This window comes from Primulina tabacum, chromosome 7 (assembly GCF_025594145.1).
Source record: "Primulina tabacum isolate GXHZ01 chromosome 7, ASM2559414v2, whole genome shotgun sequence".
Classification (NCBI taxonomy): domain Eukaryota; kingdom Viridiplantae; phylum Streptophyta; class Magnoliopsida; order Lamiales; family Gesneriaceae; genus Primulina; species Primulina tabacum.
The window spans coordinates 34,462,920-34,479,555 of record NC_134556.1 but is presented as its reverse complement, the minus strand read 5'-3'; the positions used below and the strand labels follow the sequence as shown (position 1 = coordinate 34,479,555).

Genomic DNA, 16,636 nt, shown 5'->3' with positions numbered 1-16,636 from the left:
ATTTATATATTAAAACATGTAACATAGTTGTGAAATTGTGATTCATATGTTAAAATAACATGTAGCATAGTTGGTTGTGAAATTGTGATTCTTATGTTAAAACATGTAACATAGCTGTGAAATTGTTATTCATATGTTAAAACATATAACATAATTGTGAAATTGTGATTAATATATTAAAACATGTAACATAGTTGTGAAATTGTGATTCATATGTTAAAACGTATAACATAATTGTGAAATTGTGGCTCATATGTCAAAACACATGTAACATAGTTGTGAAATTGTGACTCATATGTCATAACATGTAACATAATCATGTAACATTATAGAACATACTTGTGAAATTATGTGATTCATATGTTAAAAACATGTAACATTGGTCAAAATTGTGTAATTAATGGGGTCGACCTAAAAGCAACCTTGATCGACCCAAAATTAACATGGCTCGACCCAGATATCAACATGGTCGACCCTAAATATCAACAGGATCAACAAGGTCGACCCAGAAATCACCATGGTCGACCCAAAAACTGACAAACAACAAAATTCCACCATAAATACTTAAATCGAAATAAAAAAGATCAATACAATGTCCAATAATTAAAAGATCAATACAATGTCGAATGATTATCAAACATATTACAATGTCCAATAATTATAAAGAACAATACAATGTCCAACAATCAACAATGGTCGACCAAATTAGTCGACCAACTTTGGTCTTTGACCAAAGCAATGGTCGACCATTGTTTGGTCGACCATTGTTCGGTCTACCGCGCGGGTAGACTACTATTTTTTGGTCGACCTAAAGTTGGTCGATCCAAGCGTGGTCGAAATTTTCTTCCTCAACAAGTCGATCGACGAACGAAAATAAACAATAAATCGAAATAAATGTTAATATTATCAGATTATTGTTAGTCATTGCGTCGATTTGCGTTGAGAATTGTAGCCGGAAAGGAAATGGAAAGGGGGGCGATGGAGAGGATTTAAGTTGAGTCGACTGATGAGAATTGAATGGATGAGTGATGAGAATGAATTACGTGTTTAAAGTAAATGTATATATATAATCAAATTTAATGATATATTTACACTTAAAACACAAGAATATTTAAATAAATTAACTCATAGATTATTTTTTTTAAATACTTCGTAGCTCAGTCTCTTTTCCCTGAATTTCCCCCCAAATTTGTAACACCAAAAATAATGTGGGAATAATCTTTGCATAACTATGCTTTAATTCCCCCAAAACCCTGATAAATCCCAAGTATCGAATACCGCCGCTCCAGGACCGTTGTTCCTTTTCTCTTCTTCCATGGATTTGAGCAGCGATGTAGAGAGAATTCTATGGACCGAAGAGCAAATCTTGGAACGGGTCTCCGAATTGGGTTCTCAGTTGACCCGGGATTTCGAGTCCCGGGATATTACTCCAGTGGTTGTGGGAGTGGCCACGGGTGCATTCATATTCCTCGCAGACCTCGTGAGGAAAATCCAGCTGCCCATGACTGTGGACTTCGTACGGGTCGAGTCTTACGGGTCGGGCACAGTCTCAAACGGCAAACCGAAGATATCCTGCGACTTGAAAGTCGATGTTCGAGGAAAGCACGTCGTTCTGGTACCTTTTTTTTTCTTCTTACTCAAACTTTAATCATCATCATCATTTACTTCATTTCATATTCTGTAAGCTTATTAGATGGATGATTAGGTCTCTTGCAATTGGTGTCACAAATCTTTATACTTATTGATGTTGACAGTGAAAAGTAATATTTTTAGCACAGAAAATAATATTTTTTACTCAGATAAGATATCATCTTACAAAATAAAATAACTCGTGACCAGTTTTTGCCTAGATTGATTGTGATGTTTATTGCTTCTTGGAAATTTCTTGCTCAAGTAAAGGATTTCTTCACCGAATTTACGTAGGAATGTTGAATAACCTTTATGATTTGCATGTTCAAACTTTATTTTTTATTTTTTGGTAAAAAATTGTAACTTTCACTCATATTACCGAGTTCAGGAGTCAGCCGAGTAGGTGGGCATTCAAGTGGAAGGACTTCTTTATATTTCGTAGCCATGCTGTTTTGAAATCCATCCGCCATTGTATCCTGATAAACAGTCACAAACACTTCTTATAAGAATTTTGGGAGTGAAAAATGTGTATTACAGTCTTGAGAATATATCGTCGATGTTCATTCACTAAATTGACTCTTTATTTTTTTGGTTTGTTTAGGTTGAAGATATTGTTGATACTGGGAACACTTTGTCCTGCGTAATTGATTACTTGAAGTCTAAAGGTGCCTCGTCCATATCCGTGTGCACTCTCCTTGATAAACCCGCGAGACGAAAGGTTCATTTTGAACTAGTTGGAGAAGGAAAGTATTACTGCGGCTTCGAGGTTCTCTCTTCCTAAATCGTTTTCCATAGACTTAACAACTCACTTTAGAGTTTGAGAATTTAATGCTGCTTGATGGATCAACTTCTTTTCTCAAAGAATTTAATATGTTATAACAAAGAACATCAGCGCAGCCGATTTGCTTGCTGTTGCATCATATTTTCCCTTTTGTGCTGTTAGAATATTTCGTTGTTTTGATAGAACATGGCATGAAATTGATGGTTTTGTCCTTCTAAGTCAACAATAAATTCTTTCTCAACTAAGATACTATTGTATCTGACTACAATTGATTTGATCTATTCAATTTTTTCCAGTTTGAGGATAATTCTTAGTTTTATTTACTTTTGTTGACGACTGATGTTAACAGTCGAAACTCCACACTCCTGTTTTTGGAATTTTAATTTTACATTGAACTGATTTGAAGATTTTTATTAAAGACGCGACTTTCTTGCTGAAAGACGAAACAAGGCAGGGAAGAAAATCATATATTGTTGAAAATCTTGATTGCACTTTTGATGATTGATCCGACTAGTTTTTGAGTTTCTTGAATTTTCCGAGTTTCTCTCTAGGTCAAAATGTGATGACATTGTGGACAACATTGTCAAAGTTAACTGTGATGTTTGATCTCATGAAATTTGAATTTGGCCTACCGTGTGAATAAGTTTTTGATATGTGATGGCAGTGCCCTGATTATTTTGTGGTGGGCTATGGATTCGACTTTGATGAGCAGTACCGGAACTTGCCGTATGTTGGTGTCTTGAAGCCTGAAATTTACGAGTCATAATTCTTGCCGATTGGGAAGCGCGCAACGACAAATTACTTCATTATAGGTATGTTTGGTATTTATCTAGTGAATGAAAAATACTCTCAACTTCATATACGATTATTCAAAGGAGTAAGTTTCACTCCAACTGGGTTCCTGTCGTCTCTCTCGAGTAAATTCGTTGGTCCCGTCTCAAGTCAGGTGTATTCGATAAACAACTTTCGATTTTCTGGCATCAGGTAGGAAGATTTCTTTGAAATGAAGATAACATAATACACTTTCTTTGTCTACTAAGTGTGATGGGTTTGTGGATCAGAGTAATGTTGCTTTGGTATTCATATTAAGTATTAACCTCTAAAAATATCATGAACAATTTAGACAAAATACGTGTAAAAATAAAATATTCTGAAATGCATTTCAAAACTAAAAACAAATTCATCTATATATTTAGATAGAACCGAATTTATCACTTGGAAAATAGATATAATATTAAATTTGAAATTTTATAATCAATAAATACGTCAGCACGTGTATGTATAATTTATTTTGTATTTTTAAAATTATAGGTTTTTATTGTAAAATTATTTTTAAGGCAAAATTGTATTTTCGGTCATTTCATTCATTGTAAAGGGTTCTCATCTTACGTGTGTTATAAATTATATTAAGGAAATTTAATCATATAGTTATTAGCATTGGAAATTTATTCTTAAATTTGTGTACATAAAATGGGTTAACGAGGATTCAGTCCCTAAGTTCAAACATAAGTTATGATTCAGTATACGTATCAGAAAAACTTAATTTTAACTTCATTGTCTGACATGTTTTTCATTTCAACTTTCTGAATTTAAAAGTCCAAATATTATATTACATATATTCAATTTAAGTTGATTGATATTTAATTTAAGTCACTTGGTATTTAAAATGCAAATATTTGTATCTCATTGAAACTTTGTTGTCCCAAAAAATGTTAATATTTCATACCCAAAAATTATGATTATATATCTAATTTGAGTGGTTGATACTTTAAATTTGTAAATTGATGTTATAATTTAAATGATTTGTACCTATATTTATTGTTTTAGTTTTTATGTCAGTCTTATATGACATAAATAATATACTCAATTAAAATTTATTGATACTCGAAGTTCATAAATTTATGTAATAATTTCAACAATATGTATCTCTTTGGACTAAATAATATCATGTAACTGAATGATAAAAATATATGAGATTAGAGAGCTCAAACTACATTTTCTGAAATTAAGTCATATTGATGTCAGGTCTGAATCAAAGTTTCCCTAATCATGTATTTATTTATTATAAAATTTCAAATTTAATATTATATTAATTTTTCCACGTGATAAATTCTGTTCTATCTAATATATAGATGAATTTGTTTTTAGTTTTGAAATGCATTTCAGAATATTTTATTTTTGTACGTATTTTGCCTAACTTGTTCTTGATATTTGTATCATTAGAATATTGAGATGTGTATGTTGAATTGAGTATATGTGTTATGATAGTAAAAACTTTCTCATTTTAATTATTCAGTTTTGAATGATACATAAATTGATTCCATGATAATTTACTAAAATAGGGCCAAGTTTATTTATTTATTTTTGACAAAGGGGGTTACCATTTTGGTCATTTTCTACTTAAAATTCCAAATGTAATCATATATTTATGTCCCGATCAGCAAATTTGGAGCCCCTATCGGTTAAAATTGCAAACACATACCTACATTAGTTATGTTATATATACGAGGCGGTTACACACACCATTATAAATTATTTTGAGATTACAAAACTATCTCAAATGCACTTTAATTTTAAAAAAGCAAAAACTTGTATGATACAATCTCACGGGTCGTATTTTGTGAGACACATTTTTGATTTGTGTCATCCATGAAAAAATATTAATTTTTATGCTAAGAGTATTACTTTTTATTGTGAATATCGGTAGGTGTAGGATCGAGTGCTTACCGCTTTACCAAAAGCTATAGCTAGTGGTAATAGTGCAACTCAAATTTTTTAAACCGCATAGAAGCCACGCACCACGGTTCGATCGCTCTACCAAGCAAGGACAATTATTGTACCAAAAAATCTCCCTCCCAATAATTGCACTCCTTGCAATCAATGGGAATCGAACCCGCGACCTTGGCTCTGATACCAATTGTAGGACCGAGTGCTTACCACTTTACCAAAAGCTATAGCTAGTGGTAATGGTGCAACTCAAATATTTTAAACCGCACAGCAACCAAGCACCACAGTTCGATCGCTCTACCAAGCAAGGACAATTATTGCACCCAACAGTAGGGTTGATCATCTCACAGATAAAGATTCGTGAGATCGTCTCACAAGAATCATACTTTTTAAAAAATACATTTATGATAATTTTGTAATATAAAAATAATATGTGACCATACGCGTGACATCAACTTACATGTATCATTTCTCTACCTATATAGTTATATGCACTGATTAGTAAATTTGGCCACGTATACCATTGAATTTTCAAAATTTATTCCATATGTATGTTCGATTCGATAAATTTGATCTCATCTACTGAAAATTTACTAATTTCGGATGTTTGATGTCTTCCAAATTATAATAATAAAACAAATACTAGCCTTTATAGTTTCATTTCTTCAATTCAGTACACGAATTCAATTCATATTTTTCACTTACATTATGATATAAAAATTTCCTTGTATTAATTACTTGATTTTTCATATATTGATTTCAGAATTTTATTACCGAAGTGTACACAAATTACACGATTTTGATTTTTCAGACCTAAAATGGGATTATGAGAAAAATATTTTTGAATTGCAATATAAATATATGTAAATGATGTATGATAATTTATATTTTGTGATATGATATGCTTTTTTAAATAAAATTATCTGTGACACTTAACATGAAATCAATTTAATTAAAAAATAATTGTTATTGCATTTTTTACATTTGAACTTGATTTTTATTATATGAATATAATAGAGAATTCATTTCAATTCAATGTTATAGGGATTTATGTTTTGTCTTACAAAGGTAACTAATAAATTATCTAGTACTTAATTTCCAACAAAATCATTTTAGAATATTTATATTTAAAGCACTCCAAAGAAACATTTGAGCATTCTTAGAAACATATATTTTGCATGCGAAAAGCATTTAATCTAAATCTATGTAACAATTTATTTTTAATTTTTTTAATCCTTTTGGTCATACATCAAAGACAGGCAGGCAATCTAAGTTACTTTTATACCACAGTCCACACACTTGTTGCATATATTGAAATTGATAATGTTAATAAGATGTTGATAGTTTTAAATTTCAAATTTTAATCCATGTCATTATTATAATAATGAATACTTTTAGTAATTTTAACTTATTACATCATTATGAAAATAACGATTATTTTAGAAAATAATAATATATAGGAAATTAAAATACATTGGTATTTATATTATCATTAGATGGAATGACATTTCGGGAAAAGAGAAACATACACCCAAAAAAAACAAACAAACTGGGCAAATCCATATATTCTGCACTAGTGTAATATGTGGACATATTTTAATCTAAAGCACTCCTCTACTTGCTGTAGGTATATGTTAGGTATATTAATGCATTCTGAGTTAAAGATGCGTATATCTATACACCTATAAAATCGCTCTCACGTGCGATGCACATACATTTTTCTAGTACCTAAAAATATATTGCTGAATTTCTTCTAACATTTGAGTATATGTTTTGTGTTTAATGATAGACATTTTTATTTCTCTGCTACGAATCAATCAAGTAACACATGTGACATGTCAAAAATGGATGAAATTTCTTACTCTATTTCAGTCAGGAATTAGAGAAGCTGCTGAGATATGCGAATTGAAACAATTTCCCCATTTTTTCCAGCCTTCATAGCTTGGAATTTAATCTGAAGTCCTGTTTTGAATTATAATTAAAATCATCAGGAAGTGAAACTAAAGTAATACGCTTAAACTTGAATTGGCTGAACCATGTACATATTGAGTCTTGCTTCTCTTCAATTTTTCTTTTTTGGAAAGCCTCTTTTTCATTACCATATTCGATACTAAAACTAAAATTGCAATTTTTTTTTTCATTATTCAAATTTAAAGGGAATTTTCAAGCACTTGAAAATTTCCTTTAAATTTGAATAATGAAAGGAAAAAAATTGCAATTTTAGCACTTGAAAATTTCAAAAAAGTTAGATTTCAAGCTAACCATCATTCTGTTGTAAGTTGGTGTTTACTGCAACTGCATGGAGGGTTACCATAGATTTTGGCTGCCAGTCCGTGCCTTTTCCCACCCATAACTTACTGTTAAGAATATCTGAAATGAGATCAATGTTAGTCCAGATTTGTAATATCTGCAGTTGAGAATGCTGTCATTTTCGAATGGAAAAAATAACTTTGAATTGATGTGTGATTATTTCAAAGTACTAGTTTTGATATTCAATTGAACTTCTGGTGCATAGCGTCATAATCAGTTCCAAAGGAACATTGAAGACATACCAGCGGTTGACTGATCCTTGATGTGCTCAATGTCAAAGATCCCTCCAGAGGCTGCATCAGCTTGCTTGTTTATGTCATGGGATCCTATTAATTCATAGTCCCAACTCCCTTCTACATATTCCTCATTCAGGAACAGCTCGATATTTCTTGCATCCAAGACTTGCATTGTTCCTGAATAAAAGCATCACAATTTCTTTATGTCAATGTGTTGATCCATACAGCATTTTCAACCTTCTTTAATCACACAAAATGCATCAATGGTAAGCTTCCACTTCACATTTAATGTATTAAAAGAAAACTAAAACAGTTATATTGAGATATTTCATGCATCTGTATATCAGAATCAAACTTCAATAAAATTTAGGAATATAAAATCTGTAGTGCTTTCGTAGGACCCTGATTGTCTTTGTATAGTTTTATAGGTTCCAGAAAGTTTGAAGAAAATCTGATGATACGCTAGTTATAGAGAAAATACTGGTTTAGTTTGCTGCTTACCATCACATGCATCAAGGTCGCAGATGGGGCATCGAACAAGCTGCAAGTCTTCAAACATGATTGCATTTTGAAACGAAGGCGGTTAAGTCTTGAAATGTGAAACATGGCATAATAATATGATAGGTGGGGAAACGGTAATTGGTTACCAGCAATCCAGATTCCAGTTTTTATTGAGTTTAATACGCAACTACCAGTCATCTGCAACATTTTTTGTGTCGTCACTTCTTCTGGAATTCTGATTGGCCCTGTCAGGCTCTCAGTCAAAAGTGCAGCATGTGAATCAAGTGAGAATGCTCCAATTCGCATCCAATCTATCCATCCCGCCAAACAAATTTTGAAAAAACATTAGTTTCAACACGTATTATTGGCGTTGAATCCAAAATAAATGCCATGCCAGAACACTAGGTTTGTTCTATTTTATATTCGGAGATATACTCCCTGCGTAGCAACCAGAAGGATGAATAGGTTCATGTGATTTTTTTGTATGATAGCATAAACTAAACAGAGATTTCCGTCCCATTTTGTAAATCAGCAACCTAATGCAGTAAGGGGGTCGATATTTAGTTGCACGCGTTTGAGAAAATAAAGAAGTTGAAACTACAAGCAGAAATAGCACTTACCAATATGCTTCTCCTGTTGGAAGAACATGTACGAGTGGCTTCCGTCTGCAGAAATTACTCATGAATTCTCTGACTGCATGCATGATATTGTTGAAAAATTTTATGGAAGAGTGCCGGCTGAAATTTACCGAAAGCTGTAGTGTAAAGTTTGATCCATTTGAAGTTGACATTTCCAGGATCAGGCACCTGAAGATCACGCAAACATGCGAATTTCCAGATGCTATCCTCCATTATGGTACGATTGAACCACTTGCAGGTCACTGCTAGCATTACCAGAGATCTCCCATCCATAAACTTGGCAATTTCAGTCCATATATCCACATCATACCTTTTTGCATCAAGTCAAAACGTGAACTGATGGAAATTTCTTTAAACTTAGAGGAAAACGAACTCTTTCATCAAGAAAAGAGAAAATGAAAAAGTTGCCTTCATTACAGATCGTAAACATCATCAATTTCGAAACAACCATGCGCTAATTATTTCTAAAACGTGTGATTAAAATCTAATCTGAAGCAAAATGATAGTAAGCTGATCACCATAGGATCTGAATACACAGGTGACAAGATATCAATGTGATGCTCAAACAATATCAGGCAAAAATCATACTCGCATATCACCAAATACAATTATAATCCATAAACTGAATAATTTCCTAAAAAAACGCCGAACGAGGCATTGAATACAAAATGTAAAGCAGATTCTCAAACATCGAATCACAAAACACACAAATTTCAATTCGAAGTGAAATGCATGGTTCAGCCGACGCAACTTCTTCGTTCTCCTAAATCATTCCGCGATCATTAGCGCAGAAGCTCAAAAATACAAATCCAAAACATACTTAAAATCAGCTATGTTTCAATGCTTAAATCCTTCGCTTCAGCTAACCGATCCAATAATTTCACGACGCACAAACCTCGCATAAATCCAAATCCAGATCCTCCAATTCACTGAAAGCAGAACAGAGCTACCGCAATCCAATAACAAACTATCGTATCTAAAAATCAATACTCGTTTAATCCATGTCTGAATTCGCAATACGTAAATGGAGCAAGTATATTAACCAGTTGACGTTCGATTGACGAGAAACGTGGACAGATAATCTAGGAGAGGCGCAACAGCAAATCGATCTCGCTCTTCGCAATCGCTTCCCCATGTTTTTCTCTTCATCCAGTTTGAAATGTGTGAAAAATTCTTTCGACCGATTATCAGTATGTGAAGTGTGTGAAGAAAATAATTGAATTTGGAGCTATTTATATTCCCGGGAAGTGAACGGATTCAAAATAATGTATTTGTTGCGGGTGTTAATCCAAAGTTGCGCGGTTCCTGTGTAGGAGTCATGATTATGGGAGGACATCGATTGGTTCGGTCCAATTTTTCTCTACAATAGTTCGGGGTGTTAATCCAAAGTTGCGCGGTTCCTGTGTAGGAGTCATGATTATGGGAGGACATCGATTGGTTCGGTCCAATTTTTCTCTACAATAGTTCGGTTTTTCGGTTTTCGATTTTGAATATATCTTTTTCAAAACCAAACCATTTTATTACGGTTCGGTCCGTTTTTTTTGTAATAAGATTCGGTTATATGGTCGGTTATATACGGTTTTATAATATTTTGTTAAAAAATAAAATTGTACATCATTTGATGCTTGATGGATGCAACACATATAAAAGAAACAATGATAGTAGATGAGTAGAACATATATGATTATAATATACTTATGACTTAACATTCTAAGCTTCAATAACTATTTGAAATACAATTTCAAACAATAGCTCTTCAATAAAAAGATACAGAGTCATTAAATTTCAATTCTCGGACTCCAAAATGCACATAGATTTTGCATCTCAAATCTCAATACAATTAACAATATAAGCTTCAATAACAATTTGAACTTCCAATTGACAATATTGGACTTGTCACATGACTAAGGCTCATTTTTTAGCCCATTATACAAAAAACCCTATAATTAAATATAATATTGTCGGTTCGGTTATTTCGGTTTTCTAGGGATCAAAACCGTAAACCGAACCGAAAAACCAAATTTCTTTAATTTTGAAACCGTAACCGGCCGAAAAATCGATAAAACCGTACCATTTAAACCGACTTTTTCGGTTCGATCGGTTATTTATGTTTGAACCAAACTATGCCCACCCTTAGTCCTAATCAGAGTATTAATACCCAATAATTCTCATATTAAACTAGATCGAGAATATTAAACTAGATTAATTAATCGATGGTGGCTATCATGGTTGTTAGCTCAATTATAAGCCGTCCAACACATAACGGTGAAACTTGAATTTTTGTTCCATGTTAAGTTTGAGACTCAATACTCAACTCCAAAAACTAGTTAAGGGGAAGGATTATCCAAGTCCATATATGCCACTATCATGAATTTTATTTAATCGATGTGAGACAAAATGAGTTTTGATTCCAAATTCATTAAAAGTTATGATTTCACATTTTCATGGATGCTTCTGTGTACGTATAAAACTAATTAAGTATAGAGAAAATGTAATTGAATAATTAATAAGTTATTGTTTCATTTGACATGAAAATGGAGTGAGGTTAGTATTTTTTGACAGTCACGAAAATGAAAATGAAATGAAAATGAAAATGAAAATTGAGATATGAGTGTAGTAATTATGAGCATGTCGTGCTTATTACAAAATAAATTGGGTTTATTTCAAGTGTTTCATAACCCATGAAAATATTTTAAAAATCAAATAAGAATCAAATTTAAAGAAATCTCCAATTTTATATATCTTTCCCAGCATTCTAAGCTATCAGCAAAAGATTTTAAGGAATCTAGCAATTGTACTTCATTTTTTGTGCCAATATACAATTTACATATCGTGGGTCGAGTTTCACGATGATAGCATAATTTCTCTTGAGTGGATCGAATTGTGGAAGATCGCCCATAAAGAAATCGATTAATCCCAAGATGATTGAATTTTAACTTTAAACATAAATATATTTTATGCTTTTTTTTTTTACTTTTGATATTTTAGGAAATCTTTAAGCTCTTAATTATTCATCGCTCATAAAAACACAAAAGACAAACCAAATATCGGAAATGTTCTCATTTGAGTCAAATTAAAGACCAATTGCCTTCTTTCATTGATATCAGGCGAGGAGAGTCCAAATTTTTTTGTGCAATTAGGATAAAGAAAATCTATAATATACTCAAAATTAGAGAAATTTGAATTGGGAACAAAAATTTGTGTGAGACGGTCTCACGGGTCATATTTTGTGAGATAGATATCTTATTTGGGTCATCCATGAAAAAATATTACTTTTTATTGTAAATATCGGTAGGATTGACTCGTCTCACACATAAAAATTCGTGAGACCGTCTCACAAGAGACCTATTCAAGAAAAAAATTGACAACAAGATCGTTGTTATCGAGACTTGAGTAAATATTGTTTTTTTTTTTAAAAGAAAGATAAGGTAAGTGGAGAAAATTTGTAAAATAACTTCGGTCAATTATTTAATTAAGAAAATAACCTCCTCGTGTGTATTTTCAATAGTTTACGGTATGACCAAAATATTTCACACTTTTTGCAAGACCAAGTCTAGCCATCATTAATGTTCTGAATATAACCTCAAGAACCAAAATAAGCTACACATAATTCTTCAGAAACTGTAAGTTTCACTGATCCTCTAATGTTTAAATTTCTCCATTAAATTAACATTGAAGAATGAAGCCACTAAAACTATACAAGTAAATTGCCAAAGATTTTGTCCCATTCAAGGAGCAAAGTTTCCATCTTTTTCTTCTGCATAACAATTGCAAGTAAAAACAATCACCAAGCAAAACCTATTACAACAAACTAGAAACAACATCCAGAAAAGGAATCAATTATCTTCCATGTTTCATTAAAGGCTGAGAAGTACTTTTCCCACATTCTTCAAGTGGGCTCTTGACTTCCATCAGAAGTGCCACCACTTCCTTCATCGTCGGCCTCTCGGAAGGCGATGAATTAACGCAAAACATTGCGATCCCAAGCGTCTGTAGCATTTCTTGCACCATTTGGTCGGGCAATGCCTGGAGCTTGAAATCGAGTACTGTGACAGCCGGTTCAAAGCTTCCCATCTTCTGCTTCACCCAATCCACAATGTGGATTCCGTCACCAACATGAGGCTCAACCGCGCTACGCCCACTTAAGATCTCTAGCAAAACTACGCCATAACTGTAGACATCGCTTTTTTCGGTTATGTTTATTGCATATCCGTATTCTGTAAAAAAAGATAGAGAATTATTTTAATGAAAACTAGCAAGGGGCTAAGCATTCAAAGAAAAATGAGTGGTTCTGTACTAAAAGCATCACTTGCCTGGCGCTATGTATCCATATGATCCCGCCACTCGGGACACAGCCTGATGATAATTCGAAGAGTTCATTAGTTTTGCAAGTCCAAAATCAGCCAAATAAGCCTCATACTTGGAATCTAGGAGTATGTTGTTGCATTTCACATCTCTATGAAGAATTGCAGGCAGGCAATCGTGATGAAGATAAGCAAGACCTTGAGCTGATCCAAGTGCAATCTTGTACCGAATTTCCCAGTCCAAGTTCCGATTATTTTGAAGAAGCTGTTGGAGATTACCATTCGGGACGTAGTTATAGAGTAGAAGTTTCACACTTTTATTCGAGCAATATCCCAATAGTTTTACTATATTCCGATGCCTTATGTGACCAAGAATTTGAATCTCTGCAGCAAAAGAGTCTATCGTTTCTTCGTCTTTCTTTGTTTTCCACAGCTTTTTGACAGCAAACAACTCGCCATTTGGCATCTCAGCCTTGTAAACGGCCCCCGAAAAACCTTTTCCAATAATATTTTCATCTCTCAGGCAACTCAAGATGTTCTCAATAGTGAAGTTGAGCTTCTGAAATGGAATAAAGGTCCATGGATATGAGAAATCTTCTTCTCTAGAAGAACATGGTATGCCAGATTTCTCGATCATTAATTTGTTATTCCGCCTTACTAGAATCCATATTCCTACAGCTGCCACTATCAGAGAAGCCAGAATCACAGCTACCACAGTTATGGTTTTGGCAGACTTCAATCCATCTCTTCTTGTTTGATGTGACGAACAAGTCAAGCCATCAAGAGATTCACAAAGCCGATTTTCGAGGAAAGAATTAGGGGTTAAAGTTCGGAAGAAGGGAGTGACAGGGATCGGGCCAGAGAAGTTGTTAAATGAAACATTCATGAATGTGAGACTGGTTAAAAAACTAAGAACTGTGATTCTCCCATATAACATATTACTAGAGAGGTCTAGAGATTGCAACTGTGTTAAACCAGATATTGTTTCCGGAATTTCACCAGTGAAATGGTTTGATCCCAAATTCAAACTTATGCTCAAGCTTGTCAAATAACCAATCTCAGTGGGGACAGGACCAGAAAAGTTATTAAAACTCAAATCAAGAAGGGTTATTTTTCTCAAGTTTTTGATGGACTTTGGAATTGCTCCAGTGAAATGGTTATTCTTTAGTATAAGTTTATTCAAGTAGCTAAAGTTACCAAAACTCCATGGAATCTCACCGGTGAAACTATTTCTACTGAGATCAAGCTGCTCTAAGTTGATAAGGGCTCCTAACTGAGGTGATACATTTCCAGTTATGTAGTTATCGTGCACATCCAGAAGCTCGAGAACCGTAATATTGGCTATTTCGGCAGGCAAGCTACCCGAAAAATGGTTTGTGTACAAATCAAGAAACACAAGATTTTGCAACTGTCCAATTTCTTTAGGAATCTCACCTGAAAGTTGGTTCTCGCCGAGCCTTAATCTCACAAGAGATTGGCATTTAGCTACACTGCGTGGCAAGCCCCCGGATAAGGTATTTCCTAGCAGCAAAAGCTTGCTCAGCTTCTTTAAGTTGAATATCTCTTCTGGGATCAATCCAGTTAGCTTGTTATGCGAGAGATCAAGGGAATAAAGCTCGGTACAATTGCCAAACTCTGGGGGGATCATTCCTGACACTGAATTCCCCCACAAGAAAAAACTCTGCAAGTACTTCAATCTACCAATTTCAGCTGGAATTGTACCGGATAGTTGGTTCTTATCCAGCTGAAGATTGGTTATACTCGTGCAGTTGCTCAGCTGAACTGGGATTACACCGGTTAGTGCATTTTCGGACAAATGTAGCTGTTCAAGGACAGTTAGCTTCCCAAAATAACCCGGGATTTCGCCAGACAAATTATTGGCGGAAACATCAAGAACAACAAGTGAGGAGCAATTGGAAAGGTCATCCGGGATTGAACCAGACAGCAAGTTGCCCCACAAAAGCATGCTAGTTAGCTTTTGGAGCTGGCCGATCTGAGGAGGGATTGGACCAGTGAGCTTGTTCATGTGAAGAAAAAGGTTTCTCAGCTCTAAACAAGAGCCTACTTCAGGGGGAATTGAACCAGACACCTCAGTATCATAAAGAGCCAATGTTTCAAGATTGATCAGGTTGCCAAATGTGTGCGGAATAGCACCAGAGAGTCCAGTTGCAGCAGCACCAAATATTGTAAGATTGGTCAAGAAACCAAGTTGGAGTGGAATTTCACCGCTTAGATATGGATTGCCACCGATTCTAAGCTGCTGCAGGGAAAGCAAAGAGCCTAACTCCGAAGGAATCGACCCGTTAAGGAGATTATCTTGAAGACAAAGGACTTGAAGGGAAGAAAGATTGGCAAGCTGCTGTGGGATGGAACCAGTTATTCTATTCGAATTCAAGAAAATGAACTGAATGTCAGTGAGTTTGCCTAGTTCTGGTGGAATAGGGCCAGGAACAGAGTTTGAAGACAAGTCCAAAAGGCGAAGCTGAGACAATGAACCGAAGGAAACAGGGATTGGGCCGGAAATATTTGTGGAAGAGAGATTGAGGAGTTGAAGAGAGGAAAGTGAAGAGAGTTGCGACGGGATTGAGGATAGATTGAGAAACGTGTTGGGTATGGAAACCGAAATAACTCTTTCTTGAGGATGAACAAGTTATCCCCTGCCATGAACATGGCGTTGGGCTTGAAGGGTTCCAAGAAGAGAGAACAGGCGATGAACTTCTGTAAAAAGAGTCGGTTTCTGAGAGTAGGGAGAGAAGGGCTTCTCCATCGGAAGACAAGGAATTAACTTTCAAAGTTTTTGTGGTACTCAAGAGAAACCAGAAGAAAAGAACGAAGAAAACAGGACATGTTATGTTCTCCATTACATTCAGGAAAGTAAGTAAACTTCCTGATAATGGATGGTTAAAATCGGCTGCGGCGGAGGGTGGCGAAAGCTCACTTTTCGGGATATTGCATGTGAGAGAGGCCTTCAAATTTACACACTCTGGTGGTGTGGAATCAAATTCAACGCAGCACATATGTGTATCTTCATGGAACGGCGTCAGCTTTCTGCTTCTCACCTGACATTATTATCCTCTCAACTCCGCCGTATGCGGCGGTGGGAGGTGGTGGCGGACAATGATAGTCGACCTATGGAGCTAGCTCAGCCTTGTAATCCATTACTGCGACCATTTTTTTCCCATTCTGCATGCTTTCATCGCAGTTTCTATGGAGTTATGATTAAGTTCCTTTCTCTTTGTGCAACAATTTCTCGAGCTTGGCAAAGTCTAAAGCTAATGCTGCTGCCTTGATTTAATTTAATGCAAATATTATTAATGATTTCTCTCCTTTCTAGACACATTATTATTTAATAAGCTTTTCAGATCCTTGGAAATATGTTTATAAATACTAAATAATTTTGCACCAAATAACATAATTCAGAATATGTCTCTTGTGAGACGATTTCACAAATTTTTATCTGTGAGACAGGTCAACTCTACCAATATTCACAATAAAAAATAATACTCTTAT

General features: G+C 34.4%; 3 protein-coding genes across 5 annotated transcripts; 1 reads left to right on the top strand and 2 right to left on the bottom strand.

Moving 5' to 3' along the window:
• The first annotated feature begins 1,187 nt into the window (after positions 1-1,187).
• On the top strand, positions 1,188-7,965 carry LOC142551408 (uncharacterized). Of its 3 annotated transcripts, none has more exons than XM_075660637.1 (4): positions 1,188-1,615; positions 2,231-2,395; positions 3,075-3,222; positions 7,665-7,965. In XM_075660637.1, exons 1-3 carry the CDS (start codon positions 1,316-1,318, stop codon positions 3,174-3,176), a joined length of 567 nt encoding a protein of 188 aa, XP_075516752.1. In that variant the 5' UTR covers positions 1,188-1,315; the 3' UTR covers positions 3,177-3,222; positions 7,665-7,965. The 3 variants fall into 3 exon arrangements, with proteins under 3 accessions (XP_075516752.1, XP_075516751.1, XP_075516750.1); XM_075660636.1 differs by having other exon boundaries at positions 7,653-7,965; XM_075660635.1 differs by lacking the exon at positions 7,665-7,965 and having other exon boundaries at positions 3,075-3,443.
• Positions 6,395-10,089, bottom strand: LOC142551407 (putative F-box protein At3g61730). Its single transcript, XM_075660633.1, has 8 exons — positions 9,866-10,089; positions 8,933-9,132; positions 8,805-8,849; positions 8,331-8,495; positions 8,185-8,232; positions 7,690-7,860; positions 7,400-7,507; positions 6,395-7,099 (listed from the first exon to the last, which is right to left on the bottom strand). Exons 1-8 carry the CDS (start codon positions 9,955-9,957, stop codon positions 7,017-7,019), a joined length of 912 nt encoding a protein of 303 aa, XP_075516748.1. The 5' UTR covers positions 9,958-10,089; the 3' UTR covers positions 6,395-7,016.
• Positions 10,090-12,474: 2,385 nt separating this feature from the next.
• LOC142551406 (uncharacterized) lies at positions 12,475-16,370 on the bottom strand. Its single transcript, XM_075660632.1, is given in 3 exon segments — positions 12,475-13,039; positions 13,136-15,764; positions 15,766-16,370. Coding segments are annotated over 3 exon segments (3,384 nt in total). The 5' UTR covers positions 16,144-16,370; the 3' UTR covers positions 12,475-12,662.
• Positions 16,371-16,636: the final 266 nt, after the last annotated feature.

Coding starts and splice junctions, on each gene's coding strand:
- LOC142551408 (XM_075660637.1), top strand. CDS start 1,316: ATGGATTTGAGCAGCGATGTAGAGAGAATTCTATGGACCGAAGAGCAA. Junction 1,616..2,230: donor GAGGAAAGCACGTCGTTCTG/GTACCTTTTTTT, acceptor TGGTTTGTTTAG/GTTGAAGATATTGTTGATAC. Junction 2,396..3,074: donor AGTATTACTGCGGCTTCGAG/GTTCTCTCTTCC, acceptor ATGTGATGGCAG/TGCCCTGATTATTTTGTGGT.
- LOC142551407 (XM_075660633.1), bottom strand. CDS start 9,957: ATGGGGAAGCGATTGCGAAGAGCGAGATCGATTTGCTGTTGCGCCTCT. Junction 8,496..8,804: donor CCAACAGGAGAAGCATATTG/GTAAGTGCTATT, acceptor CGGGATGGATAG/ATTGGATGCGAATTGGAGCA. Junction 7,508..7,689: donor CAAGGATCAGTCAACCGCTG/GTATGTCTTCAA, acceptor ATCTCATTTCAG/ATATTCTTAACAGTAAGTTA.